The following is a 27108-nucleotide window of genomic DNA, read 5'->3' on the forward strand; positions in this document are numbered from 1 at the left end:
AGGAGGGAGTTAGGTCTGGGAAGGGTATTGGGAGAGGATCTTCTCCCAAACAGAAGCCACAGTGACACTGAGAAGTTCAAGCAAGCCTGACACACTTATGGGGGCTTCTCCTCCACTCGCTGCACATGGCCCTCCTGCTGCTCTCAGAGAAGGGTCTCGGAGTCCCGGAGGACCGTTTCATTGACACAGCCAAGTCCTTAACCCTCAAGCAGCTTTCTTAGATGTCGTTTCTGGGGGTGGACGTTAGGCCACGTGATTTGGGAGGCGTTTTTCCTAGTTCAACAGCAGATACCTCTGCTTAGTGGGAGGTGGCATCTGGCATCAACCAGTGAGGCAAGATATATCTGCCAGGAGGTCAGGCCTCTAGGTTTGCTGGGTCAGGGGAATTCGCTGTTCCAATTCCCCACTTGTAGGGTGCCAGAGTCTGACAAGCCTAAGGAAGGGACAGTAGAGATCCTGGGAAGCTGGTGACTTTTCCCAAATGCCCACCATTCTCGAGGGCACAGATTTTTTCAGGAAACTTGAGTGCTCCAGTGTTATACCCCTATATCTCAAAAGCAGCCCCAAGTGGACCTCCAGGGATGCATACCTCCTCTTCTTCGTTAAATTTTACAGCAAGTCTCAAGGAAGTAATTGTGACACATTGGAGTAACCTCTCCTTTACCTGTAGTATGGAACAAACACATCTGAGCCAGATACGAATGCTAGAAACAAATTGTAAAGCAACGTGTTTTTTTCCTCTAAGAAATTGTCTTTTTTTAAAAAGACCTGATTCTATTCCTCCACAAGAAAGTTAGTGCCATTTTTAGATTTGACCAGTGAAAACGCGCCTGATTTCAGAACTACAGATGACTAGTCAGTAGTCTTTAATTAGAGGACTGACTGGAGGTGGGAAATATGGCGCCTTCTCAGGGAATACACAGTCCCATCCTGGCCTCAGGCCTCACTGCACAGGCCCAGACAAGCATACCCTACCTCATCACACAGGCAGTCCTTGCCCAACTAGGTCCTCTCATGCTCCCTAAGTCCACCTCTGATGGCCACAGACACTGAGCCAGATAGACACCACGGTAGGATGTGGAGAGGTTCCAATTTCAGTCCTACCACTTCAAGCAAGTTACTTAGTTTATGCACCTCCATTTGAGCATCGCAGGTGGCTCCCCTCTCAGGCAGCAATGGGGAACAGAGGTCAGTTTCCTCTCCCATCATCTTTCATCATCCCTCAGAGGCCTCCCTACCTTTACTGAAGCCAGGAGGCGGCTGAAGATAGTGAGAGCCAGGTTAAAAGTGGACTGAGAGAAGTGAAAGATGTTCTTAAGCCTCAGGAGCTGCAACACGACTTCCTGGAAGGCGTCGCAGATCTCGACCTGGAAAGAGGGAGTAGGGGAAGGCAGGGAAAGCCGTTGGTGGCTAGTCCTGGTCTACCAGTGGCAGGAGCCATCTGCTTAAGGTGACCAGAGGGGCTGTGAGTAGCCCCTTCACCTTAAATCGTGGTGGGATTAAGTGTTGCCCGGCGGGTCACGGATCACCCCCTCCTCTCCGCCTCGCCCCCGCCCCTGGTTCTAAGCAGAGTCCCCAACTCAAACAGGCCCTCTTCCGAAGCACCTACCAGAAAGGCACCCTGACAGTGAGAGACGCCAGCGAATCCCGCCTCGTGCCTCGTGCGGGGGTCGCACCTGGAGAAGGTCCCGGGCTCCAGGGTGCGGCTCACCTGAGCGCGGGTGCAGGTGGAGCCCGGCCGCGTCCCGTGCGCGCGTGAGGAGGGGGATGAGGGTGCTCCCGGAGGGCCCCGCCGCGGGGACTGGTACCTGGGGTGTGCCGGCCCGCCACAGGCGTGCCTCGCGGCCCAGAGCCAGTTTCAGGTGGGTGACCAGCCGGCGCTCGTCCAGGAGGCCTCCCCAGTCGCACGGCACCGGCCGGCCTTCAGCCCCGAAGAGTAGCGGCGGCGGCGGCGGCGGCGGCCGCGGGGGCTGCGGACCCTGAGCCGCGTCGGGCGCGGGGCCTGCCGCTCGCGGAGCCTGCGCCGCCCCCTGCCCGGGTCCTCCCGGGGACGGCGCAGGGAGCCCGGCCGCTCCGGGGTGGCACGCCTCCGGGAAGCTTCTCCGGGTCGCCGCGGGGAGACAGACGTTCCACCGAGGCGGCCGGAGAAGAAAGCAAAGGGCCATGTCGTCTGGACGCCGGACGGATCTTACCTCCGAGGCTGCCGGCTGCTGCGGGGGCCGTGCGCCCGAGTCCATGGCGAGAGCGAGCTCCAAGGTCTGGGTCCCAGCTTCGGCCGCTTTTTATAACCCAGCGCCCGGGACTCCAGGCTGGGGCCGCACCGGGCGGGGCCGCACCGGGCGGGGCCGGCTCGGCGGCCCACCCCCAGCCGTTGCCAGGGAGCTGCCCCCGGCGCGCGGCCCGCCCTGCTTGACGCTTGCTCCTCTGGTGGGGGGTCCCGACCTGGAGCGCGGCGGGGCAGAGCGGGCGCAGCCGGTGAGAGTACCCTCCCTCCTACCCCCACTGCCGCCCACTCAGCGCCTCTTCCCTGCCCGAAGCCCACGCCCCGTGCACAGAGAGTCCCCAGCCTGGGATGGGGCAGCTGGTGACCACGCCAGCCCTGGAGAAGGACACCCGGCACAGACCCTGCCTCCTAACTCACAGTACATATTTGCGGGACACAAAACCAGGTAGAGAGTCCTCAAGAGCGGGCTCCTCAGTCGGATAGGCTTGGGATGGAATTCCTGACTTGCTGTGTGATCTCGAGTATGTGACTTAACCTCTCTGAGACTCGGTTACTTCTTCTCTAAAACAGTGATATCCCCCTCACAAAATAGTTCATTCATGCATGCCTTTATCCATTCAGCAGTTGTTTATTGAGGCCTATGATGTGTTAGGCGCCAGGACATAACAGTGAGTAAAATAGACGTGGAACTTACATTCTAGTCAGGAAAGACAGACAATAAACATGAGTAGAAGATATGGAAACCCCAGCAATTCCACTCCTACGTATATGCTGGACAGAAATGCATATGAGTGCACCGAAAGACACCTGCATAATGTTCAGAGCAGCACTATTTGTAACAGCCCCAAACATCTATCAACAGCTGAACGGGATAAAGAAATTGTGGTATATTCACACAGTGGAATATTACACTACATTGAAAAAGAATGAACTACTGCTATACCTAACAAGGAAGAATCTTACAAACATAATATGGAATGTAAGGAGACAGATACAGAAGAGTTCATATTGTATGATTCCAGTTATATAAAGCATAAAAACAAGAAAAACAAATCTATAATGTTAGAGTCAAGATAGTGGTTACTCTTGGGGGGCAGTGGGTAGTGACCGGGAAGGCACACAAGGAGCGTCTCGTGACTGGTAATGTTCTGCTTCTTGATCTAGATGCTGATTACACAAGTGTGTTCACCTTGTGAAAACTGATGAAGCTGCACATTTATGACTTGTGCACTTTTCCTTATGTGAGATATACTTCACTAAAAATTTACATTACATTAAAATATATGGGAATATCAGAAGGAGAACAGATAAAGGAACAGGAGAAATAATTGAAGTGATAATGACTAAGAATTACCCCAAGTAATATCAGACACCAAACCACAGACCCAGGAAGCTCAGAGAACAGCAAGTAGGATAAATGCCAAAAAAAAAACTCCCCTAGGCATATCATATTCAAACTACAGAAAATCAAAAATAAAGAAAAAATCTTGAAGGAAGCCAGTCGGGGGGAAAGCCCTTACTTACAGAGGAGTTAAGAATTACATGGGACTTCTCTTCAGAGATCATGCAAGCAAGAGGAGAGTGGAGTGAAATATTTAAAGTGTTGAGAGAAAAAACCACCAACCTAGAATTCTGTATCCAATGAACTTATCTTTCAAAAGTGACGAAGAAATAAAGACCTTGTATATAGAAAATCCTAAGAATCCACTAAAAAACTACTAGAAGTAATAAACAAGTTCATGAAAGTTGCAGAGTAGAGAATCAATGTACTACAAAAATCTGTTTTATTTCTATACACTACCAATGAACAATCTCAAAATGAAATTAAGGAAAAAATTCTAATTCAATAGCATAAAAGAGAAGAAAATATTTAAGAATATAATCAAGGAAGTGCAATACTTATATGTTGAAAACTACAAAACGTCACTAAAAGAAATCAGAGAAGACCTAAATAAATAGAAAGACATTCTGTGTTTGTGGATTGGAAGACTTAAATTGTTAAAATGGCAATATTTCCTCAATTGATCTATAGAGTCAACATAATGCCTATTAAGTTTCTGGCTACCTTTTTGCAGAAATTGACAAGGTGTTTCTAAAATTCCTGTGGAAATGCAAGAGATTGAGGATGGCCAAAACAATCTTGAAAAAGCAGAACAAAGACAGAGGCCTCACACTGATTTCAAAACTTACTACAAGCCTATAGTAATCAAGACAGTGTAGTACTGGCATTAAGATAGACAAATAGGGGGCTGGCCCCGTGGCCGAGTGGTTAAGTTCCTGCGCTCTGCTGCAGGCGGCCCAGTGTTTCGTTGGTTTGAATCCTGGGCGCAGACATGACACTGCTCATCAGACCACGCTGAGGCAGCATCCCACATGCCACAACTAGAAGGACTCACAACGAAGAATATGCAACTATGTACCAGGGGGCTTTGGGGAGAAAAAGGAAAAAATAAAATCCTTAAAAAAAAAAAAAGATAGACAAATAGATCAATGGAAGTGAATTGAGAGTCTAGGACTCAACCCTCGCATGAATGATCAATTGATTTTTGACAAGGGTTCCTCGACAATACAGTGGATGAAAGAATAGTCTTTTCAGCAAGTGGTAATGGGACAGGTGGATATTTACAAGCAGAAGAATGGAGCTGGACCCCTATATCATACCATAAACAAAAATAACTCAAAATAGATCATAGACTTAAATGTAAGAGCTAAAACTAAAAAACTCTTAAAAGAGTAAATCTTCATGACCTTGGGTTAGGAAATGGTTTCTTAGATATGCACCAAAAGTACAACAAAAGAAACAACAAAAGAAAAAAATATATAAATTTGACTTGATCAAAATTTGAAACTTCAGAGCTTCAAAAGACACCATCCAGAAATGAAACAGACAACCCACAGAACAGAAGAAAATATATACATTTCATAGATCTGAAAAGGGACTTGTATTTAGAATATATAAAGAACTGTTTCAATTTAATGATGAAAAGATAAAATGGGCTTGACTTTTGAACAGACATTTGAATAGATTGAATAGGATTTGAATAGACATTTCTCCAAAGAAGATATTCAAATGTGTCAATAAGCACATGGAAAGATTCAACATCATTAGTCATCAAGAAAGGGGAAATCAAAACCACAATGAGATGCTATTTTACATCAGTAGGATGACTATAATAAAAAAGACAAGACAATAGCAAGTACTGGGGGGGACAGGGAGAATTGGAAACCTCATACATTGCTGGTGGGAATGTAATACCTCTTACATTGCTGGTGGTGCAGCCACTGTAGAAAACTGTTTGGCAGTTCCTCAAAATGTTAAACTTTAGACTTACCAAATGACCCAGCAATTCCATTTGTAGGCATATACCCAAGAGAAATGAAACATGTTCACACAAAAACTTGTAGCAGCATTATTCATAATAGCCAACAAGTAGAAACTACCCATATGTCCGTCAACTGACAGGTGGATAAAAATGTGGTATATCCATACAATGGAATATTATTCAGTCATAAAAAGTAAAGAATTACTGATATATGCTTCAATAGGGATAAAGTTTGAAAACATCAAAGTGACAGAAGTCATTCACATATATGTGAACAAAAGCCCACATATTATATAATTCTATCTATAGGAAATGTTCAGAATAGGCAAATCTGTAGAGACAGAAAGTAGATTGGTGGTTACCTAGGGCTGGGATGTTGGTGGGAGGAGCATGGGGGAGTGACTGCTATGAGTACAGAGTTTCTTTTTGGGGTGACGACAATGTTTAAAATTGATTGGGGTTATGGTTGCACAACTCTGTGTATATAGTAAAAAACATTAAATTGTACAATTAAGTTGGTGAGTTGTATGATATGTGATCATATCTCAATAAAGCTGTGTATATGTATATATGTACTATATATCATATATATGGTATATCGGATGATGATAGAACTATGGAGAAATGTAAACTATGGAAGGGAGATAAGAAGAGTGGGACTGAAGGTTGGAGTTTTAAATAGGGAGCTCATGGTAGGGCTCACTGAGAAGGTGATGTGTGAACAAAGACATTCTGAAGGAAGCGAGGGAGTCAGGTGGATGTCTAAGGTGAGAGTTTTCCAAGGCCAGGGTTTGAATGTGGGCTTTGTCACTGCCCATATGTCTGAGGTTGGGCAAGTTACTTAATACCCCTGTGTCTCAGTTTCATTCTCTGTAAAATAATTATTCCTATTTTGTATTAAAATGACTAATACTACCTATTTCAAAAGGTTATTATCTAGATTAAATTAGTAATAAAAGAATGTAAAGCACTTAGAATGGTACACTGGCACTAAGTAAAATGCTTTATAGTTATTTTTATTAGCTCCTCCTGCAAGCGCAAAAGCCCTTGCATTCCATCCATTTGGTTCCATCCAGATGGAACCATACCTGGAATGTCGGATAAATCAAGAAGGCCAGGTGGGGCTGGTGCAGAATAATGCAAGACAGAAGATTGCAGGACATGGAGAGAAGGCTTGTGATGTTTACTCAGTGAGGTGGGAAATCATTGGCAGGTTTTGAAAAGAGAAAAGACACTATTCAATTCACATTTTAACACCATTACTCTGGCTCCTGTATTGAAAATAGACTAAGAGGGGAGAAGGATGCACACAAGGAAACCAGTTCTGAGCTGCTGTAGTAATGCAGGTGTTGATAAGTGGTCAGATTCTGGTTCTACTCTGAAGATAGAGATAAGCTCTATTGAAAGATTGGATATTGGGTATGAGAGAAAGAGACTGTGGTTTTGAGCTGAACAATGATTAGAATTCAGCTTACATTTATTGCGATGAGGGAAATATAAGAGGGAGCCCCCCCCCCCCCCCCCGCTTTTGACGTTTGGCGGTGTGGGGGTGGGTACTAGTGGCGGGGAAACAACATTTCAGTTTTGGACACGATAAACTTGAAATGCCTATTACACATCCAAACAGAGTGTGTTCAGGGGGGAGGTTCGGACAGGAAAGAGGATAGGGCATTCGTTCTTTCACAAATATTTCTAGAAAATCTGCGCTGTACCAGGTGCTATTCTAGGTCCAATTCTAGGCTCTGGAGACACTGGTGAGAAGACCGACAAAGCCCTCACAACATCACCTTCCACTGGTGAGACACTCAGAAACAAGACAGCAATCAAGCGCAGTAACGTATGTAAAATCTTTAGCTCTCCAGATGGGACACAATGTGCAATTGCTGTCGTTTTTAATATTCGGAGTACATACTGCAAGCGCCAGAAAATACGCCTTGCGATGTACGAGCGTCACGTCCTCCAAACCGGCGGCAGTCAAGCATCCCCGCCCCAATGCGGGCCAGATTTCTGGCGCAGCGGAACGACAGCATTGCGCAGGCGCGCCTCCGTCTGGCGTCCTAGGAGACGAACTCGGAAAGCCTTGGCGCAGGCGTAATTCAGGAGGCTGAGGAAGCTTGAGGCAGGGGACGAGGCGGGGCGAGTTCGCAGTGCGCCTGCGCACAGCGCGCTCTCGCCCGAGGAGCCGCAGTCTCGAGAGTGCCGAGGAGGTGTTTCAGTAACCTCTGGCCAGCCTCCCCCGCGAGCCCGGCGTCGTAGGACTGCGCCCAGGGTGGGGACGTCCGCCGGGCACGGGAGGGAGCCACGATGCCGGTGAGGAGAGTCGCTCAGCCTCTGGGGTCCCTCCTCATCCCAGCGGCTTGGCCCGGGGGCGCGGCTGTTGCCATGGAGGCGCGGAGCAGGCGGGCTGCCAGGGTGGGGCGGGGCAGGGCCCGAAAGGTTGGGGAGCCTGGCGGGTGGGCCCGGGGCCCGCGGGGGTCCAGCTGGCCCTGGGAGGGGGCCCGGGCCGGGCCCTGCCGCCTTCTTCGCTGCTGCATCCCGCGGGGCCTGCACTGCTTGATATAAAGGCACTGTGCCAGAGGATGCGCTCTCGCTGCTAGCCCTGCCCGCAGAGTAGGGCGTCAGGGAGCGGCCGCGGAGGGTGGGCCAAATTCAGTGGGGTCTCTGCGCCGCGGAGCCAAGCAAAGCGGGGGCTGCCTACCCCTACTCCAGGCCCCTGACTCGAGCTGTCATTCGTCTCGTGGCTTTTTAGCTTATGGTGCAGAATGTAACCCGTAGGTGTCTTTGTGTGTGAGGGGCCTGGTAGGATTTCACAGATTGCTATCGTGCACTTAATTAGAGGACCTCGTAAGTCCATTATAGCGTTATGGAAAACACTTGAGCTGTGGCCGGTTGTTTACTGGTTGCGAGGCCTCGGACAATTATTTAATCTTTCTGGGCCCTTAGTTCCCACGTAATTAAACTTTTCCTCATAGAATTGTTATCAGGATGAAATGAGATAATACGCAAGAGACCTGAAGGACAGCGCTTGACATTGAGCATTAAATGCTCAATATTAGTTCCTTGTCGTTGCTTTCAAGTTATTTACCAATTCGTTCAATAAATATTGGGCACCAACCACATGTTAGGGACTGGAAATACAGTATTGGGCAAAACCAGTCAGGTTCTTGAATTTAGGAAGAGAGGAGCTTGCCTTCTTGGAAGGTGGTGAAAACAATACATGTTTACAGAGACAAGACACTTAACATTAATGAATGAAATGAATGGGTGGTGTACAGTAGATAGAAGTAGATTCTGGTGAATTGTAAAGTGTTGTCATGTAGGAATGCTTGCCTACAGATGTCAGATCATCCATTTTTTCAAGAGAATCTAGAAATTGTCATTTTTGTGAGATTTCTCGAATTTTAGATTTTAGCAACTAATTCAAAAGATTTTTTAAATATTTTGAGTCTAAGAAAAGACATTTGTGGGCTGAATTCAGCCCCTTAACTACCTGTTTGCAATGTCTGATGTAGACAGGGAGAAAGGCAGACATTAATTAAATAAGAAACAAACAAAAGTAGAATCGCGATGGAATGTAGAAGAAGGAGAGCTAAGGTCCTTTCAGGGCCCATGCGTGCAAGGATTTGACCTAGTTAGGGCAGTCTTCCCAGATGAAGTGGCTGTTGAGCTGAGATCTGCAGGATAAGTGAAGAGGAAAGTGAGGAGTGTTCTAGGCAGAAGAAACAGGACATGGAAAGACCTGTGGTGAGAAGGAGCGTGGTGACAAGAAAAGGCCTAAAAGAAAGCCAGTGTGGCTGTGGCTAAGAAAGCCACACAGGGTAACTTGTGAAATAAGGCTTGAGACGTAGACATGGGCCAGAGCCAGATCTTACAGACCACCTTAAGGATTTTGGTTTTTGTCCTAAGTTCTGTGGGAAACCATTGGAAGGTTTTGTGATAGATTTGTGTTGAAGCTGACTGCCTTGTAGAGGACAGACTGTAGGGGAACCTAATTAGATGCAGGAGTACAGTTGGACTCTCTCATAATTCAGGGTGAGATAATGGTGGTGAGACTAAGGTGGTGAAAGTAGATATGGAGAGAAGTGTACTGTATTGATATAATCAATTCCTTGTCAGTGACAGTGGTGTATATTTATTTGTCTAATGCTTAGAAGAGTATCTGAAACAGTAGGAATTTAACAGGTATCTGTTCAGCTAAACTATTGAACTTCACTTCAGTAATAGGATTGTATGTTAATATAGATTCTTAATCATAAAATTTCAAAAATTGAAACTTTACGTATACAAATGTTCATAAGGTTAGCGTCATATTAAAACATTTTCTCTGTCTGCCTTTGGACTTCGTTTTCTGTCTTTTATTTATTGTTGTCTTCTATAGAGAAGATAGACTATATATGGAAATATGATAAATATTTTACTAATGCATTATAGAAAATAAAACTAAAAGTTTCAGGAACGCAGGACCTATTACTATATTCTTGATTAAAGTTGTTAACCATGTTCGCATGTGTTTTCCTGCAGGCAACTCAGAGGAAGTCAGGGACTTCTGTGCGGAAAGACAGTCCATAATATACTGGTTCATTTTCTGCTTGAATAGCATTTACTATAAAGGAAAATTAGATTTCCTTTACCCTCATTTGTATTGTAAAAGAAGCTGTTTTCCTTTTCCTATCTCTTAAGCTTTTTCAATGTCTGTAAGATCGTTAATTGCATTTAACACATATTTATGGAGTGCTTAATATGTGCAGGGCACTGAGATGGCAAAGTAGCCTTCTTCAAATTTTGAATTTAATCTGTTGAAGGTAAAAGTAAATGTTCTTTTCGTTATTTATAAATGTTTTCTCCACCAGATCAATAAATCAGAGAAGCCGGAAAGCTGTGATAACGTGAAGGTGGTTGTTAGGTGCCGACCCCTCAATGAGAGAGAAAAATCAATGTGCTACAAACAGGCTGTCAGTGTGGATGAGATGAGGGGAACTATCACTGTACATAAGACTGATTCTTCCAACGAGCCTCCAAAGACATTTACTTTTGATACTGTTTTTGGACCAGAGAGCAAACAACTTGATGTTTATAACTTAACTGCAAGACCTATTATTGATTCTGTTCTTGAAGGCTATAATGGTGAGTACTTTGTATAGTTGCCTTTTTAAAAACAACTTTGTCGAGGTATTATTAATACCCTACAAGTCCACCTATTGTAACTGTATAGTTTGATGAGCTGTAGTAAGTACATACAGTTGTGAAACCGTCACCACAATCCAGTTTTATCACCCCCCAAAGTTCCTTATGTCCCTTTGCAGTCTCACCTCCAGGCAGCCATTGATGTGCTTTCTGTCTATAGTTTTTCCTTTCTTCGAAAGTTCATCATCGGATCATACACTGTCTCATCTTTCTTACCTGTTTTGTTTCACTTAGCATAGTGTTTTTGAGGGTCACCCATGTTGTTGCTTTTTGTTGCTGAGTTGTATTCCATTGTATGACTATACCACCTTTTATGATCTTTGATGGAAATCTGGATTGTTCCAGTTTTTTGGCTATTATAAATAATACTGCTATGAACATTCTTTTATGAGTATTTGTGCAGATATATTTTAAAGTTTCTCTTGGGTAAATCCCTAGGAGTGAAATTGCTGGGTCATATGATTAATATATGCTGGTCTTTTGAAGAAACTGCCAAACTGTTTTCAAAGGTGGTGACTGTACTATTTTTTTTTTCCCTCCAGCAAGGTATGAGGGTTCCAGTTTCTTCACATTCTTGCCAGCATTTAGATTATCAATCTTTTTAATTGTAGCCATTCTAGAGGATCTGTAGTGATATCTCATTGTTTTCACTTATATTTCCCTAATGAGTAAGAATATTGAGCATTATTCATGTACTTATTAGCCATTGTATATCTTCTTTGGTAAACTATCCCTTAAAATTTTTTTACCCATTTTTAAATTTGATTGCCTGTCTTCTTATTGAGTCATGCTCTTTATACATTTTGGATTTAAATCCTTCATCAGATGTGTGATTTGAAAATGTTTTCTCCAGGTCTGTGGCTTGTCTTTTCATTTTCTTAGTGGTGCTTCTTGAAGAGAGAAAGTTTTGGATTTTGATTAAGTCCAGTTTATCACTTTTTTCTTTTATCGTCATGCTTTCAGTGACATAGTTAAGAAATTTTTGCCAAACCCAAGACCACAAAGCTTTTCTCTTTTGTTTTTATCTAGAAGTTGTAAACATTTTAGGTCTTACATTTAGGTGTGCGATCCATTTTGAGTTAATTTTTTTACATGGTGAGATAAGAGTCTAAGTTGTATTTTTTTTTTTCCTTCTTGCTTATAGATATCTGGTTGTTCCAGCACCATTTGCTGAGAAGGCTATCCTTTCGCTATTGAATTAACTTGGTGCTTTTGTCAAAAATCAACTGACCACAAATGTGTGGGCTTCTTTCTGGGTTGTCTATTCTATTCCATGTCTATCTTGTTTTGATTGTAGCTTTGTAATATGTTCTGAAATTAGGTAGCATATGTTCTCTATTTGTTGTTCTTTTTCAAAATTATTTTGGCTTTTTTAGTTCATTTGTATTTTCATGTAAATTTTAAGATCACCTTGTCAATTTCCACTACAAAAATCTGGTGGGATTTTGACAGGGATTGTGTTGAATTGTTTTTCTGACAATATTGAGTCTTCCAATCCAGGAACATGATATATCTCTCCATTAATTTATGTCTTGTTTAATTTCTCTCATCACTATTTTCTAGTTTTTAGTGTACAAATCTTTCAATAAATTTATTCCTAAGTACTTTTTTTGATGCTATTGTGAATAGAATTGTTTTTATAATTTCATTTTGGCATTATACATTGTCAACTTATAGGAATGCAGTTGATTATTTTAGATTCTTTTTTTTAAAGATTTTATTTTTCCTTTTTCTCCCAAAGTCCCCTGGTACATAGTTGTGTGCTTTTAGTTGTAGGTCCTTATAGTTGTGGCATGTGGGACGCCGCCTCAGCATGGCTTGATGAGTGGTGCCATGTCCTGGCAAAACCCTGGCCAGCCGAAGTAGAGCGTGCAAATTTAACCACTCGGCCGTGGGGCTGGCCTCATTTTAGTAGATTTTTTAATTGAGATAAAATTCCAATAACATAAAATCCACTATTTTAAGCATTTTACAGTATACACATCGGGGGATTTTAGTACATTCACAGTGTTGTGCAACTATCACCATTATCTGTTTCCAGAACATTTCCATCACCCCAAAAAGAAACTCTATATCGGTTGTCAATTACTCCCAATTCTGTTCCCTCCTACCCTGGCAACCACTTATTTACTTTCTGTGTGTATGAACTTGCCTGTTCTGGTCATTTCATATAAAATACACTACATAGTCTTTTGTGTCTGGCTTTTTTTCTTAGCATAATGTTTTCAGTATTCATCCATGTTGTAACATGTAGCAGTACGTTATTCTTTTTTATTGCCAAATAATATTCTATTGTATGGGTATGCAATATTTTGTTTGTCCATTCATCAGTTGATGAACATTTGGTTATTACCATTTTTTGGCTATTATGAAAATGCTGCTATGAACCTTCTTGCACAGGTTTTTGTGTGAATATATGTTTTCAGTTCTCTTAAGTCTGTACCTAGGAGTGGAGTTGCTGGGTCAAAAGGTTAACTGCCAGACTGTTTTGCCACCAGCAATGTATGAGGTTTCCAATTTTTCTGCATCTTTGCCAAAACTTGTTATTGTCTTTTTGATTGTAGCCATCCTAGTGAGTGTGTAGTAGTGTCTCTTTTGTTTTGCAATTGATTTCATATGTTGACCTTGTATCCTGCAACCTTGGTAAACTTGCTTATTATTTCTAGGATGCCTTTTTTTTTTTTTTGCCCCTGAGGAAGATTCACCTTGAACTAACATGTGTTGCCAGTCTTCCTCTATGTTGTATGTGGGTCGCTGCCACAGCATGGCTGATGAATGGTGTAAGTCTGTGCCTGGGTTCTGAACCCGTGAACCTGGGCCACTGAAGTGAAGTGTGCCAAACTTAACCACTAGGCCACAGGGCTGGCCTCCTCTTTGTGAGGAATATTGGTCCTGAGCTAACATCTGCTGCCAGTCTTCCTCTTTTTGCTTGAGAAAGATTGTTGCTGAGCTAACATCTGTGCCAATCTTCCTCTGTTTTATTTGGAATGGTGCCACAGTGTGGTTTGACGAGCAGTGCTAGGTCTGCGCCCAGGATCTGAACCTATGAATCCCGGGCCATCGAAGCAGAACACACAAACTTAACCCCTATGCCACCGGGCTGGCCACTCCCACCCCCCACCCCCTTTTTTTTTTCAGTAAAGTTACCTAGGATTTTTTACATTCAAGAGCATGTTGTCTGCAAATAAAGATAGTACTTTTTTCTTTCTAATCTTTTTGTTACCTGAATTGCACTGGCCAGAACCTCCAGTACAATATTGAATAGAAATCATGAGAGTGGACGTTTTTGTCTTGTTCCTGTTCTTAGGGGGAAAGCATTCCTTTTACCAGTAAGTATGGTGTTATCTATAGATTTTTCATAGATATCCTTTATCTGATTGAGGAAGTTCCCCTCTGTTCTTAGTTTGCTGAGAGTTTTTTTCAGGTATGTGTATTGGATTCTGTTAAATGCAATTTTTTTTGCACCTATAGAAATCTTTTCATTTTTCTTTTTTTTAAGTTTGTTAATATGGTCAGTTATGTGGATTGATTTTTAAATGGGAAATCAGCCATCCCACTTTGTCATGGTGTATTATCCTTTTGTGTATTGTTAGATTTGATTTGCTAAAATTTTAAATTTTTTGCATCTATGTTCATGAGGGATACAAGTAGGTAGTTTTCTTGTAGTGTCTTCCTCTGGTTTTGGTATCAGGATAATGCTAGTTTCTTAGAATGAATTCAGAAGTATTTTCTCCTCTTTAATTCTCTGGAAAAACTTGTCTAGAACTAGTATCATATCTTCCCTAAATGTATGGTAGAATTTACTGGTGAAGCCAACTGGGCCTGGAGTTTTTTTCTGTGAGAAGGTTTTTAACTACAGATTCAATTTATTTGGTACAGGGCTATTTATCTGTTTTTTCTTTAGTGAGCTTTGGTAGTCTGTCTTTTGTGAAATTTGTCTATTTCATCTAGGTTGTTGAATTTATTGGCAAAAAGTTGTTTATGTCAATCTCCTGTTATGCTTATGTTCGAATGTAGTGGTATAACCTTTCTCATTCCTGATGTTGGTAATTTGTGTCTTCTCTTTTTCTCCTGATTTTTCTCTGACCAGAGATTTATCAATTTTATTGATCTTCTCAAAGAACCAGCTTTTAGTTTTATTAATTTTCCTTTATTACTTTTATATTTTCTACTTCATCGATTTCTGCTTTGAATTTTATTTTTTCTTTTCTTCTGCTTACTTTGTTCTTCTTTCTCTACTTTCTTAAAGTGGGAGCTGAACTCGTTGTTCTTAGACCTTTGTTCTTTCTAACACAGAAGGTTAGTGCTATACACTACCCCCTAAGTGCTGCTTCAGTGGCATCCTACAAGTTTGGACATGCTGTGTTTGCATTCTCATGAAGTGCAAAATACTTTCTACTTTCCCTGTTGATTTGTTTTTTGATCCCTGCATTATTTAGAAATGTGTTAGTTTCCAAATATCTTGAGATTTTCCAGAGATCTTTCTGTTACTGATTTTTAGTTTAATTCCATTTTAGTCAGAGAACATACTTTGTATAACTTGAGTCTTTTAAAGTTTATTGAGACTTATTTTATGGCCCAGAATGTGGTTTATTATTATTAACTGTTTGTGTGTACTTGAAAAGGATGTGTATTTTGCTGTTGTTGGATGATGTGTTCTGTAAATGTCCATTAATTTATATTTGTTTGATAGTGTTGTTCAAATCTTCTGTGTACTTCATCGTTGTCTACTTGGTCTGTCAGTTATTGAGAGAGGGCAGTTGAATTCTCTGGCTATATTTCTGTATTTGCCTATTCCTTTTATTTCTATCAGTTTTTGCTTCATGTATTTGGAAACCCTGTGAGTAGGTGCATAAATGCTTAGGAGTTTTGTGTCCTCCTGATGAATTAACCTCTTTTTCATTATGAAATTCCCCTCTTTATTCTTGGTGATGTTCTTTGTTCGAAAACTTACTTTGATGTTAATGTAGACATTCTGGCTTTCTTTTGATTAGTCTTAACATGGTATATCTTTTTCCATGCTTTTGCTGTTAATCTGTTGGTGTTTTTACATTGAAAGTGCGTTTCTGGTAGGTGTGCTGGAGGTCACTGAGATCACTCCGGGTTCAGTGATTGCTGGGAGGACTCACAGGACTCAGCATATGGATTTGGTTTATTAGAGCAAAAAAGATACCAAAAAAGAAAAAAATTCAGCAAAGGGAAAAGATACGTGGGGTAAAGTCTGAAGGAAACCAGGTGACAGACTTCCAAGAGTCCTCTTCTAGTGGGCACACAGGATGCGCTTAATTTTCCTAGCAGTGAGTGTGACAGTATGTGTGAAATGTTGTCCGTCAGGGAAGCTCTGTAGAGACTCAGTGCCCAAGGTTTCTGTTGGAGCCTGCTCCTGTAGGCACCCTTGGCCTCGCCCGTGCCAAGATCCCAGACTCTCAGAAGAAGGAAAGTAGGTGTTTAGCATAAATCACTTTGTTCATATGAACAGTTTAGGCATCGTGAGCCACTCTTATCAGTTAGAGATTGGTGGGAGCCCTCCCTAATTTCCAATTCCCAGATGCCAGCCAAAGGCCATCCTTAAAAGTAGGCCTTTCAAAGGATAGAAGTCTCAGGTTGGCTGTGTTAGCTCTTTTCTGGACAGCAGTATAGAGTTTGTCCTGTTTTTTTAATCCAGTCTTGCTATCTGTGCTTCTTAATTGGGGTTTTGAGACCATTTACATTTAATATGATTGTGTGGTTAGGTGTAATAGCATTTTATTGTTTGTTTTCTGTGTCTCATTTGTTCTTTGTTCCTCTTTTCCTCCTTTTATGCCTTCTTTTGTATTAATCAAGTATTTTAATTATTTCATTTTATCTTCTCTGTTGGCTTACAGAAATACATCTTTATTTTATTTTATTGGTTGCTCTAAGGTTTATAGTATAAACCTTTAGTATATCAGTTTACCGTCAAGTGATATGCCACTTTATGTATAATATAAACATTTTACCATCCTTCCATTTCTCCTAAGTTTTGTGCTGTTTTACTTCTCTACATTTTGCTTCTATATGTTATAAATTCCAAACCACATTGTTACTATTTTTGTTTAAACTATCAGTTATCTTTTAAAGAGATTTAAATAATAAGAAAAAATCTTATGTATTTATTTACTTATGTAGTTACCATTTCTGATACTCTTTGTTCCTTATGTAGATCCATACTTCCATCTAGTATCATTTTCCTTCTGCAATGAAAAACTTCCTTTAACATTTCTTAAAGCACGAGTCTGCTGGTGATAAATATTTTTAGCTTTTGTAGTCTAAAAAAAGTATTTATTTTACCTTTGTTTTTGAGAGACATTTTCACTGAGTATAGGATTCCAGGTTGAGAGTTTCTTCTTTTAATATATTAAAGATATTGCTTTCCTATCTTCTCATTTGCATTTTTTTCCTGACAGAAATCTGCTTTCAATCTTATCTTGGTTCTTTATGTAACATGTGTTTCTTTCTCTGGTTGCTTTTAAGACTTTCTTCTGTATCACTGGTTTTGAGCAATTTGATTGTGTGTGCCTTAGTGTATTTGTCTTCATGTTTCTGTGCTTATGATTCATTAAGCTTCTTGGATCTATAGGTTTCTAGTTTTTATCAAGTTTGGAAAATTTTCAGCCATTATTTCTTCAAATACATTTTCTGTCCCCGCTCTCAAGTTTTTGGAGGACTACAATGACGTATGTATTAGGCTGCTTGAAATTGTCCTGCAGCTCATTGGAGCTGTTTTTTATTTTAAAATTTTTTCTCTGTGTTTCATTTTTGTTTCTGTTGGTATGTTTTCAAGTTTACTGCTTTTTTTCTTCTGCAATGTCTAGTCTACCATTAACCCAGTCTGTTGTATTTTTCATCTCACATATTGTAGGTTTCATCTCTAGAAGTGTAATTTGGACCTTTGTTATATCTTCTGTTGAAGTTCTTCCAAACTTCTATCCAAATTTTCCACTTAACTTTTCTTTTTTTTTTAAGATTTTATTTTTTTCCTTTTTCTCCCCAAAGCCCCCCAGTACATAGTTATATATTCTTTGTTGTGGGTCCTTCTAGTTGTGGCATGTGGGACGCTGCCTCACCGTGGTTTGATGAGCAGTGCCATGTCCGTGCCCAGGATTCGAACCAACGAAACACTGGGCCGCCTGCTGCGGAGCGAACTTAACCACTCGGCCATGGGGCCAGCCCCTCCACTTAACTTTTTGATATATAAAATAGTTCTTATAATTGTTGTAATGTCCTTGTCTGATAATTCTAACATTTGTGTCAGTTCTGAGTTGGTTTTGATTGATTGATTTCTTCATCATGAGTCATATCTTTCTGCTTTTTTGCAAGCTTGGCAATTTTTGGTTGGATGCCAGACATTGTGAGTTTTACCCTGGGTCTTGGATATTTTTAAATTCCTATAAATATTCGTGAGCTTTGTTCTGGGATGCAGTTACTTGAAAACAGTTTGATTCTTTCAGATATTTTAAGATTTTTTAGTTAGGACTAGAGCAGTGCTCAGTCTAAGGTTATTATTTCCCACTACTGATGCAGAACCCTTTTGTATACTGTACCTAATGTCCTGTGAATCATGAGGTTTTCCATTCTGGCTGGTGGCAACAGATACTGTTCCTGGCCTGTGTGAGAGCTGGGGGCTCTTTGTTCCAGCCCTTTCAGATGATTTTCCTCCTGTATTTAGATGGTTTCCTCACACTCTTATGCTGATTGATCCTCAGCTGAATACTTGAGGAGGCCCCTCTGCAGATCTCTGGAGCTCTTTCTGTGCAGCTTTCTTCTCTCTGGTACTATGTCCTGCAAATTCTAGCTACGTTAGTCTCTCTGGACTCTTGGCTCCTTCTCAACTCAGGGAGTCTGCTGACCACCATTTGGGTTCCTCCTCCTGCTCCACAGCTTGTATTGTCTCTTAAGACAGGAAGCTGGGCAATCACAGGGCCCACCTCACCTGCTTCCCATCTTTCAGGAATCACAGCCCTTTGTTGACAGATGTCCATTGTCTTAAAAACTGTTGTTCCATATATTTTGACTGCTTTTTGTTTCAACCAGGAGGGTAAATCTGGTCCTTTTTACTCCATCTTTGTTGGAAACAGAAGTGTCACTAATTTAATTTTGAATTAACAGAATTATGTATTTTAAAAAAATAAATGTTATACAGAGTGGTAGGTGAATGTCAAGGGACTTTTCACCTATTTTCCAGTGTATTACGCTGACTGAAAATTGTTGATAGTAACAAATAGAAAAACATTTTGAAAAAGGACAAAAATTAGGAATGCTATAACATATAAAGCAGTTCACTCTGCAGTAGTCAAATGTGGTTTAGCTATAACTTTGGATTCTCAATAACAAGTACATAATCCTTCTGCCATTTGAAAAAGTGTTTTTTAATTACTGAACTTGATTTTTTAGAGCAGTTTTAGGTTCACAGCAAAACTGAGCAAAGTACAGAGAGTTTCCATGTATCCCTTGTCTCTAAACATGCACAGGCCACCCCCCGCCCGTGGACAGCCTACACCACAGTGGTACGTTTGTTGCAATTGATGACCCTATGTTGGCACATCATTATCAACCAAAGTCTGTAGTTTACATTAGGTTTTGCTCTTGGTGAGGTACAGTCTGTGGGTTTTGGCAAATATATAGTGACGTGTCCACCATTGTATCGTGCAGAAGAGCTTCACTCTGTGCTCTGCCTCTTCATCCCTCCCACCCACCTAAACCCCGGCAACCACTGATCTTTTTACTGTCTCCGTAGTGTTGCCTTTTCCAGAATATCATATAGTTGGAATTACACAGTATGTAGCCTTTTCAGATTAGCTTCTTTCACTTAGTAATATGCGCTTAAGTTTTCCCCATGTCTTTTAAGGCTTGATAGCTCATATCTTTTTAGTGCTGAATAAGATTCCATTTCCTGATGTACCACAGTTTATTTATTCACCTGCTGAAGGACATCTTGGTTGCTTCCAGGTTTTGGCAATTATGAATAAATGTGCCATAAACATCCGTGTGTAGGTTTTTTTTGTGGACCTTCTGCCATTTTTAATATATAGTCAGGAAATGAGACTGGGTAAAATTTCAGGTCATTTTTAGTTTTTAAAAAGTAAAGTTTTACGAAAAGTTTATATCGAAGGGAACGATAGCGTTAGATTTGTTGTTTGACATTTAAAAACGAGAAATTTGGAGTCTCACTCTGAAAATGAAATGAGATTCTTTTATTTTGGGGGAGTCCTGCTCTTTCTTTTTCAGCTCTAAGATAATTAGATTAATATCCTTTTTAAATTAGTTATCTTCATATGTTTAATGCATTCATAGAAATTGCATTAAGAATTAATTTTGAGTTAAAAATTTTTGGTGGCCATTACATACTGGTAAAAATTGTGGACTCTGGAGCCAAATGGACTGTGTTCAGATCTTGTTTCTACCTCTTACTATGACATTGAGCAAGTACCTCAGCCTTTCTAAGCCTTTGTTTCCCTCAAGTAAACTGTGGGAATATAAATAGTGCCTAGCTCTTAGGATTAGGGTGAGAATTAAATAAGGATGCATATAGAGGACATAGCCTAGTGCATTGCATTTGATCAGTAACCGATAGCTGTTGTGTCTGTTCTAAAATGCAGTCTGTGAGTTCATGTTATTTTCGGCTCCTTTGAATGCAATAAGTTATATTCTTAATGGCAGAATTTGAAATATTTAGTGAGTTAGAAAAATTAAGACTTTTTTATTCCCATGTGTAAAAAATGGCTTCTGTTATGATTATTTTTATAAGAATCTGAAAATGATGACAACATTTGAAGTTAACTGAATAGAGTGGTAGTAGTTGAGAGACCTTTTTCATTCATGCTGTCACTTCCTAGGCTATCCTTATTCTACACTGTCTCCTGAGGAAGTCTCATCCACTCCCTGGATCCAGTTGGCAGATGAATCTCATCCATCCCCCTGCTTGCTTGACACATCCATTTGGGTGTATCCTAGGCACTTAAAACTCAGCATGCTCCAGATTGAGTTCATGATCTTCCCTTTTAAACCCTTATTTCTCCTAGTGGTATTCACCATCTCCATACATAGCATAGCTGTATAGCCCCTTGTTCAAGCCAGAAATTTGGAAGTCATCCTCAGTTTTTCCTTTTCCCTGGTCCCCTTACAGCTAGTTATTTCCTAAGTCCTGTCTATTCTAACTGCTAAATATCTCTGACATCCTTCCACCTTTCTCATTCCCTTCTTTTGTCAATATCATCTCTCACCTGGCTAACTATTCCAGCCCTCTAACGGGTTTCTTCACATTTTCTCTTGCTTTCTTCCAATTCTTTGTACACAGTATAGCTATGGTGAACATGATGTCACTCCTCTGATTGAAAAATCATTCTGTGGCTTCACTTTGCTTTTAGGAGAAGCTCTAAAAGCCTTAACATGATCTTCATGGCTCTGCGCCAGCTTCTTTAGCTCTATCTGCATCCACCTTCCTTTCCTTCTGTTTCTTCCATTCTGGTCTCATTTTATTTCCTCAAAATCTCCACTCTCTTTCTTGTCTCTTGCTATTCACTCTGTTCCTATTAGTTCTTACTCATATATCAGTTTGTATCTTAAACCTTACCTCTTCTGGAAAGCCTTCCCTGACTCCTCCCCTTTCCTCCTGCATCAGTTCTCCTGCTTAGATTATTTCCCTTACTCCCTTCTAGAACTCTGTGTTTCTCATTCCTAACTCTCATCCTGCTTGTAATTCTTCAACCAGTATCTCCTCCCGGAGATTACACACCATGAGATTAAGGATTGTATTTGTCTTGTTTGTCACTGTGTCCTGCCTAGCCCAATGCCAGGCTCAGCTGTGTGGTAAATAGTTGTTGAATGAATGAATTTAGATATTTAGAAAGTTTAAGTTGTGTCTGTAATTACCTGTAATCATGGTATTGTCGCCTTGTTTTAACTCCCCCATTCCTTACAGCTGTTACTTAAAAAAATTTTTTTTAAATAATGAACTTATGTTAAGATTAAGAAGAGAAATGCTACCGTTTATGTGTACTATATACACCAGGCATCGTGTTGGTTGCTTGAAGTAAATTGTTTCATTTGGTTCTTACTATCGATATAGGGTAGTTATTCTTATCTCCATTTTACCATTGAGGAGACAGTGTCGGATAGGTACTTGTCTAAGGTCATGTGGCTAAAAATTGGCAGATACGTGGATTCGTACTGAGGTCTTTCCACTCTGGAACCTGTATTCTTTTGTTGTAGTTATAGTACCTTCTCCAATTTGACGTCCACATTAATTAATATACACATTACAAGAAATTTCTTATAATTACCTATAATGTAAGATTTTGCATTTAGGGTTTGGGGTACTTTTTGTTAGTAATTAGGAAATCTCATTGACTCTAGTGCTTTAACAGTGCTTTGCTCGTGTGGCACAGAGTATATATTGTAATTGTGGATAATAAAGGTGAAATTTATCAGAATGCATTTCAAATCTAGGGAAGAAATCACATCACAGTGTCAAAGAAATTAATTTTAAGAGCTATTGTTCTGTAACATTAGACTCTGAAAAGTGATTCTTTTTGTCATTTTCAGGGACTATATTTGCATATGGACAAACTGGAACAGGCAAAACTTTTACCATGGAAGGTGTTCGAGCTGTTCCTGAACTTAGAGGAATCATTCCAAATTCATTTGCTCACATATTTGGTCATATTGCAAAAGCAGAGGGTGATACAAGGTAAAAGAAAATTCTTTTATATTCTAATATTGAGAAGCTCAAGCATAAGAAAGGCATATAAGTACAAATTTTATAAACACATTTTAAAACTGTTCTTATAACTATTTCACTGTTTTTTATGTTTTTAAAAATGATGTTTTATTCATAGATTTTTGGTTCGGGTGTCTTATTTGGAAATATATAACGAAGAAGTTCGTGACCTTTTGGGCAAGGATCAGACACAGAGGTTAGAGGTAAGGATAATTGAAATTGGTGTGCTTTCCAAAGCAATAGACTACTAGGGGCTGGCCCCGTGGCCGAGTGGTTGAGTTCGCATGCTCTGCTTCAGTGGCCCGGGGTTCACCAGTTCGGATCCTGGGTGGGGACCTATACACCACTCATTAAGCCATGCTGTGGTGGCATGGCACACAGAAAAACTAGAATGACTTACAACTAGGATATAACAACTATGTACTGGGACTTTGGGGAGGGGAAAAAAAAAATAGGAAGATTGGCAGCAGATGTTAGCTCAGGGCCAATCTTCCTCACCAAAAAAAAACGCATAAAAAAAGAGAATGTTTACTAACATTAAGGTCATTTTTGTACAAAAGGTACTTTTAATATTTTACTTATTTTTTGAGTATGTAATATGATCACATGGTTCAAACATAAAAATATTGTAAAAATTTATGCATTGAAAAGTCTTGTTCCTACCCTATCTGCCCCATTTCTCCCCACCCTAAGATAACCACTTTCGGTGTTCCTTTATGTAAGAACAAGCAAATATAATTTTATTTTTACTCTAAAAGTAGCATACTATATACATTGAACTTTGTTTTTTTTTAATTAAAATCTTTATTAAGTATACATTCACATGTGGTTGTAAGAAATAATAGAGATTACCCATTACACAGTTTTCCCCAATAGTAGCATTTTACAAAGCTGTTGTACAGTATCACAACCAGGATATTGATGTTGATACAGTCCAAAGATATTATTCAAGTGCCCCCAGTTTTTCTCCTATTCCTTTGTGTTCTACTATTTTATCACATATATAGATTGGTGTATCTACTACCACATACTAAACCGCTCCATCACCGGGATGCCTCATGTTGCCCTTTTATAACCACATCTGCCTCTCTCCTGAACTCTCCTCTGTCCCATCCCTAACCCCTGACAACCCCTAGTCTGCTTTCCAATTCTGAAATTTTGTCATTTCAGAAGTGTTATATGAATATAACCATACAATATGTAACTTTTGGGGATTGGCTTTTTTCACTTGGCACAGCTCCCTGGAGATCAGTCCAAGTCGTTGAGTGTATTGATAGTTCACCCTTTTTACTGCTGAGTAGTGTTGCACGGTATGTGTACGGACCACAGTTTGTGTAACTATTCATCTGTTGAGGACATCGAGGCTGTTCATAGTTTTTGGCTATTATGAATAAAGCAGTTATGAACATTTACGCACAGACTTTTATGTGAATTTAAGCTTTCATTCTCTGGTATGAATGCCCAAGAGTACTCCACAATTAATTTTAAGTCAGAAATTTTTAAAGTGTTGAAAATATAGATATTAAGACTAATCATGAATGTAGTCAAAAATATTAGTGTTTGCAATCAATCTTTCACCTGAAGGAAAGACCAAACTTCCTGACTGAGAAATTCTAGTTTGTACACTTTTGGGTAACAGATTGACACCAAAGATTTTTATCATGCATCTTAGAAAAGGGAAATGTGAGAGTATATTATATGCATAATGTCAGATAATCACAAAAGTTGTGAATTGGTACATTATGCTGTTAACTGACACAGGTAGCGGATTCACATTCATTATTTTATTAAATTGAGATATAATTCACATAACATAATATTCACCCTTTTAAAGTGTACAATTTAGTGGTGCTTAGTATATTCACAAAGTTATGCAACCATCACCACTGTCTAATTCTAGAACATTTTCATTACCCTAAAAAGGAACGCCATGGCCATTAGGAGTCACTCCCCATTCCCCCTTCTCCCCACCTTCTGGCAACCAGTAATTTGCTTTCTGTCTCTGTAGACTTGCCTATTTTGGATATACTATATAAAGGAATAATACAGTGTGTGGTCCTTTGTGACTAGCTTCTTTCACTTAACATAATTTTTCATGGGGTTCAGCCATGATATTGCATGTATCAGTTCTTCATTTCTTGCTGAATGATAATCCATTGTATGGATATACCACATTTTATTGATTACTTCATCAGTTAAACATTTGGGTTGTTTCTACTTTTTGTGTATTATGAATAATGCCGTTATGAACATTCTTGTACAAGTTTTTGTGTGGATATATTTTTTCAATTCTCTTGGCTGTCTATCTGTGAGTGCAATTGTTGTCTCGTGTGGTAACTCCATTTTTAACCATTTGAGGAACTGCCAGACTGTTTTCCGTAGTGGCTCTACCATTTTACATTCCCATGAGTAGTGTATGAAGGTTCCAGTTTCTCCACATCCTCACCAACACTTATTGTCTTTTATTTTAGCCATTTTAGTGGGTGTAAAGTGGTGTTTCATTGTGAGCTTGATTTCCATTTTCCCTAATGGCTAATGATGTTGAACATCTTTTCACATGCTTTTTGGTCATTTGTGTATGTTCTTTGGAGAAATATCTGTTCAGATCCTTTGCCTGTTTTTAATTGGGTTATCTTTTTGTTATTGAATTGTAATAGTTCTTGTGATAGTAGTACATACTTTATTTCGTTTAATCTTCCCAGCAGTTCAGTTTTGTTGATGTGAAAACTGAAACTAGAGGAGTTTCCTGACTTGCTCAAGGTCACGTGGCAGGTGAATGGCGGTATCACCTAGGGTTATGAGGGTGGTTTCCACGGTCCTACCATCTTAGCTTGAATTTTGGCTCTGATCTCTTGAGCAAGTTACTTAATCTCTATGAGCCTTAGTTTTGCCACATGAAAATGGAAATAATAATAATATCTACTTCATGGGATTATTGCCAGCATTGACAAGTTAATACAAAGTATGTAAATCAGTGCTTGCACATAATAGAGTATTCAATAAATGTTAGCTTTTTTCTTCGTAAGTTTACTATGTAAACTCAGCTTTGGAGCAGTATATTCAGGCTTAGGGATTATTTGTTTGTTGGACCTTAATGAAGGCTTGTTCTATAATGATAATGTGTGCATAGCAAATGTAGAGATGTTGCTTTTTTGCTGGTTTTCATCTTTAGTTTTGATGGATACTTGGTTAATTCTATACTTTTACCTTTTAAAAGTTTATTGTTTCATTGCACAAATTATTAGAATAAAAATCATTTGGAAAAAGCATTTCCATTTTTGTACCAGTAATTATAGATCAGATTTATTCTCAGAAATAATCTTGTCAGTGGTTCTCAACCGTATTAAACCCAATGCCCCTTTTTTATTACATATATTTTTTAATGTCTCTTTGACTCTCCTGAAATTCATAGATGATAAAAATATATCTATATACATAATTTTTAAAATATCAATATACTACCCAATTGTAATATAAAGAAGAATAAAAGTACTTAAAAAGTAAATGCTAGTGTTTCAATATATAAATGCTCAGATGTGACCGTACTTGATGACGTGATGAAGTGGTCAAAGGCATATGTAATCATCATGACTGCAATAGCTACAAATGCAGACTGTTACAGGTATGTTGTATTGGTGATCTAAACACCTTGATTGGTGTTATTGTTAGTAACATGATCTTTTAAAATAGTGACTAGCTCTTGGTAGAGTTCTGAGCAAAATAAAGTAGTTCTTTCCTCAGTTTTCCTGGATTCCTATATTATTATTATTACCATGGAAAACCACTTTGTTTTTACATGTAAAATAGAATTAGGGTCTAGACTCAGGTAATTATAAATTTTTTTTTCACCCATGTGAACATCTGGTAAGACTTTCAAAACTGAGTGGGACAGTTCTTCATTGATTGAGAGATTCCCCCCATTTCAGAATGTTTAGTATCTCTGGCCCCTGCCTGTGGATGCTAAAAGCATCCTCAAGTGAACCAGAAACTCCCCCAGAAATTTCTAAAACGTTCTGGGCAGGGGAGTGACTGCTCACCTTGAGATCCATTGTTGTAGTGTTATAAACTGTGTATCAGTTAGAGAAATTAAATTTCCGTTTTTATGATAAAAATTTTTTGATAGTATTACCACCCAAGTTTTTACACTTTTATAAATTTGGAATCATATTTGATTCCTTCATCTTTCATATCTAATCAGTTTATCTATACTTATTAATTGAATTTTGAAGTAATATTATATTGTGATTGGAAACAACCTGAGACTTTGCAGACTGATGCCAGTTTGAAGAATGTTTCCAGTTTGCAATGAGATGACTACAGAAAGTGAGAGTAAATGCTTAAAAACTTTTAAAGCAATTTGACATCACCATGGCATTAAAATGCATGATTTTGGTATTTTTCAGAAATGTCAACATCCCAGATTAGAAATATACGCATTGTTCTTTACCATAGATTTTCTGAGAAGTGTTGATATAGACCAGTACTTTTCAAACCTGTTAAAAGGTTTAAAGCATTTAAACATTTTCATCAAAGTAAACCGATGTGGAAGCGCGATGTGTGACATACATGAGAGTGAAGTTCTCTTTAGAACTTGTCTGGGCCTGGAGACCCCCACACTCCCACAGTGGCCCCTCAGTGCC

At 39.8% G+C, this 27108-nt stretch overlaps 2 protein-coding genes across 6 annotated transcripts in view; one reads left to right on the plus strand and one right to left on the minus strand.

The window, feature by feature from the left end:
- CCNI2 (cyclin I family member 2) overlaps positions 1 to 2343 on the minus strand; it is a 3334-nt gene extending 991 nt beyond the window's left edge. Inside the window, exons 1-3 of one of the 3 annotated variants that reach the window (XR_011505828.1) lie at positions 1610 to 2186; positions 1239 to 1367; positions 590 to 664 (exon numbers count right to left, since the gene is read on the minus strand). Coding sequence is in view for 1 of the 3 variants with exons in the window: in XM_070517408.1 (XP_070373509.1) it covers positions 590 to 664; positions 1239 to 1367; positions 2193 to 2237 (249 nt within the window). In the remaining 2 variants the exon portion in view is untranslated. The other 2 variants (XM_070517408.1, XR_011505827.1) reach the window with 2 other exon arrangements.
- A 5291-nt stretch (positions 2344 to 7634) lies between these two features.
- KIF3A (kinesin family member 3A) overlaps positions 7635 to 27108 on the plus strand; it is a 46489-nt gene continuing 27015 nt past the window's right edge. For all 3 annotated transcript variants that reach the window (XM_014856768.3, XM_070517409.1, XM_014856770.3), the window contains exons 1-4: positions 7635 to 7857; positions 10398 to 10671; positions 22294 to 22438; positions 22587 to 22671. In XM_014856768.3, coding sequence (XP_014712254.1) covers positions 7852 to 7857; positions 10398 to 10671; positions 22294 to 22438; positions 22587 to 22671 — 510 coding nt within the window. In that variant the 5' untranslated portion in view covers positions 7635 to 7851. The remainder of the gene's footprint in view (positions 7858 to 10397; positions 10672 to 22293; positions 22439 to 22586; positions 22672 to 27108) is intronic.

Source organism: Equus asinus, chromosome 9 (genome assembly GCF_041296235.1).
Source record: "Equus asinus isolate D_3611 breed Donkey chromosome 9, EquAss-T2T_v2, whole genome shotgun sequence".
NCBI classification, from domain to species: Eukaryota; Metazoa; Chordata; class Mammalia; order Perissodactyla; family Equidae; genus Equus; species Equus asinus.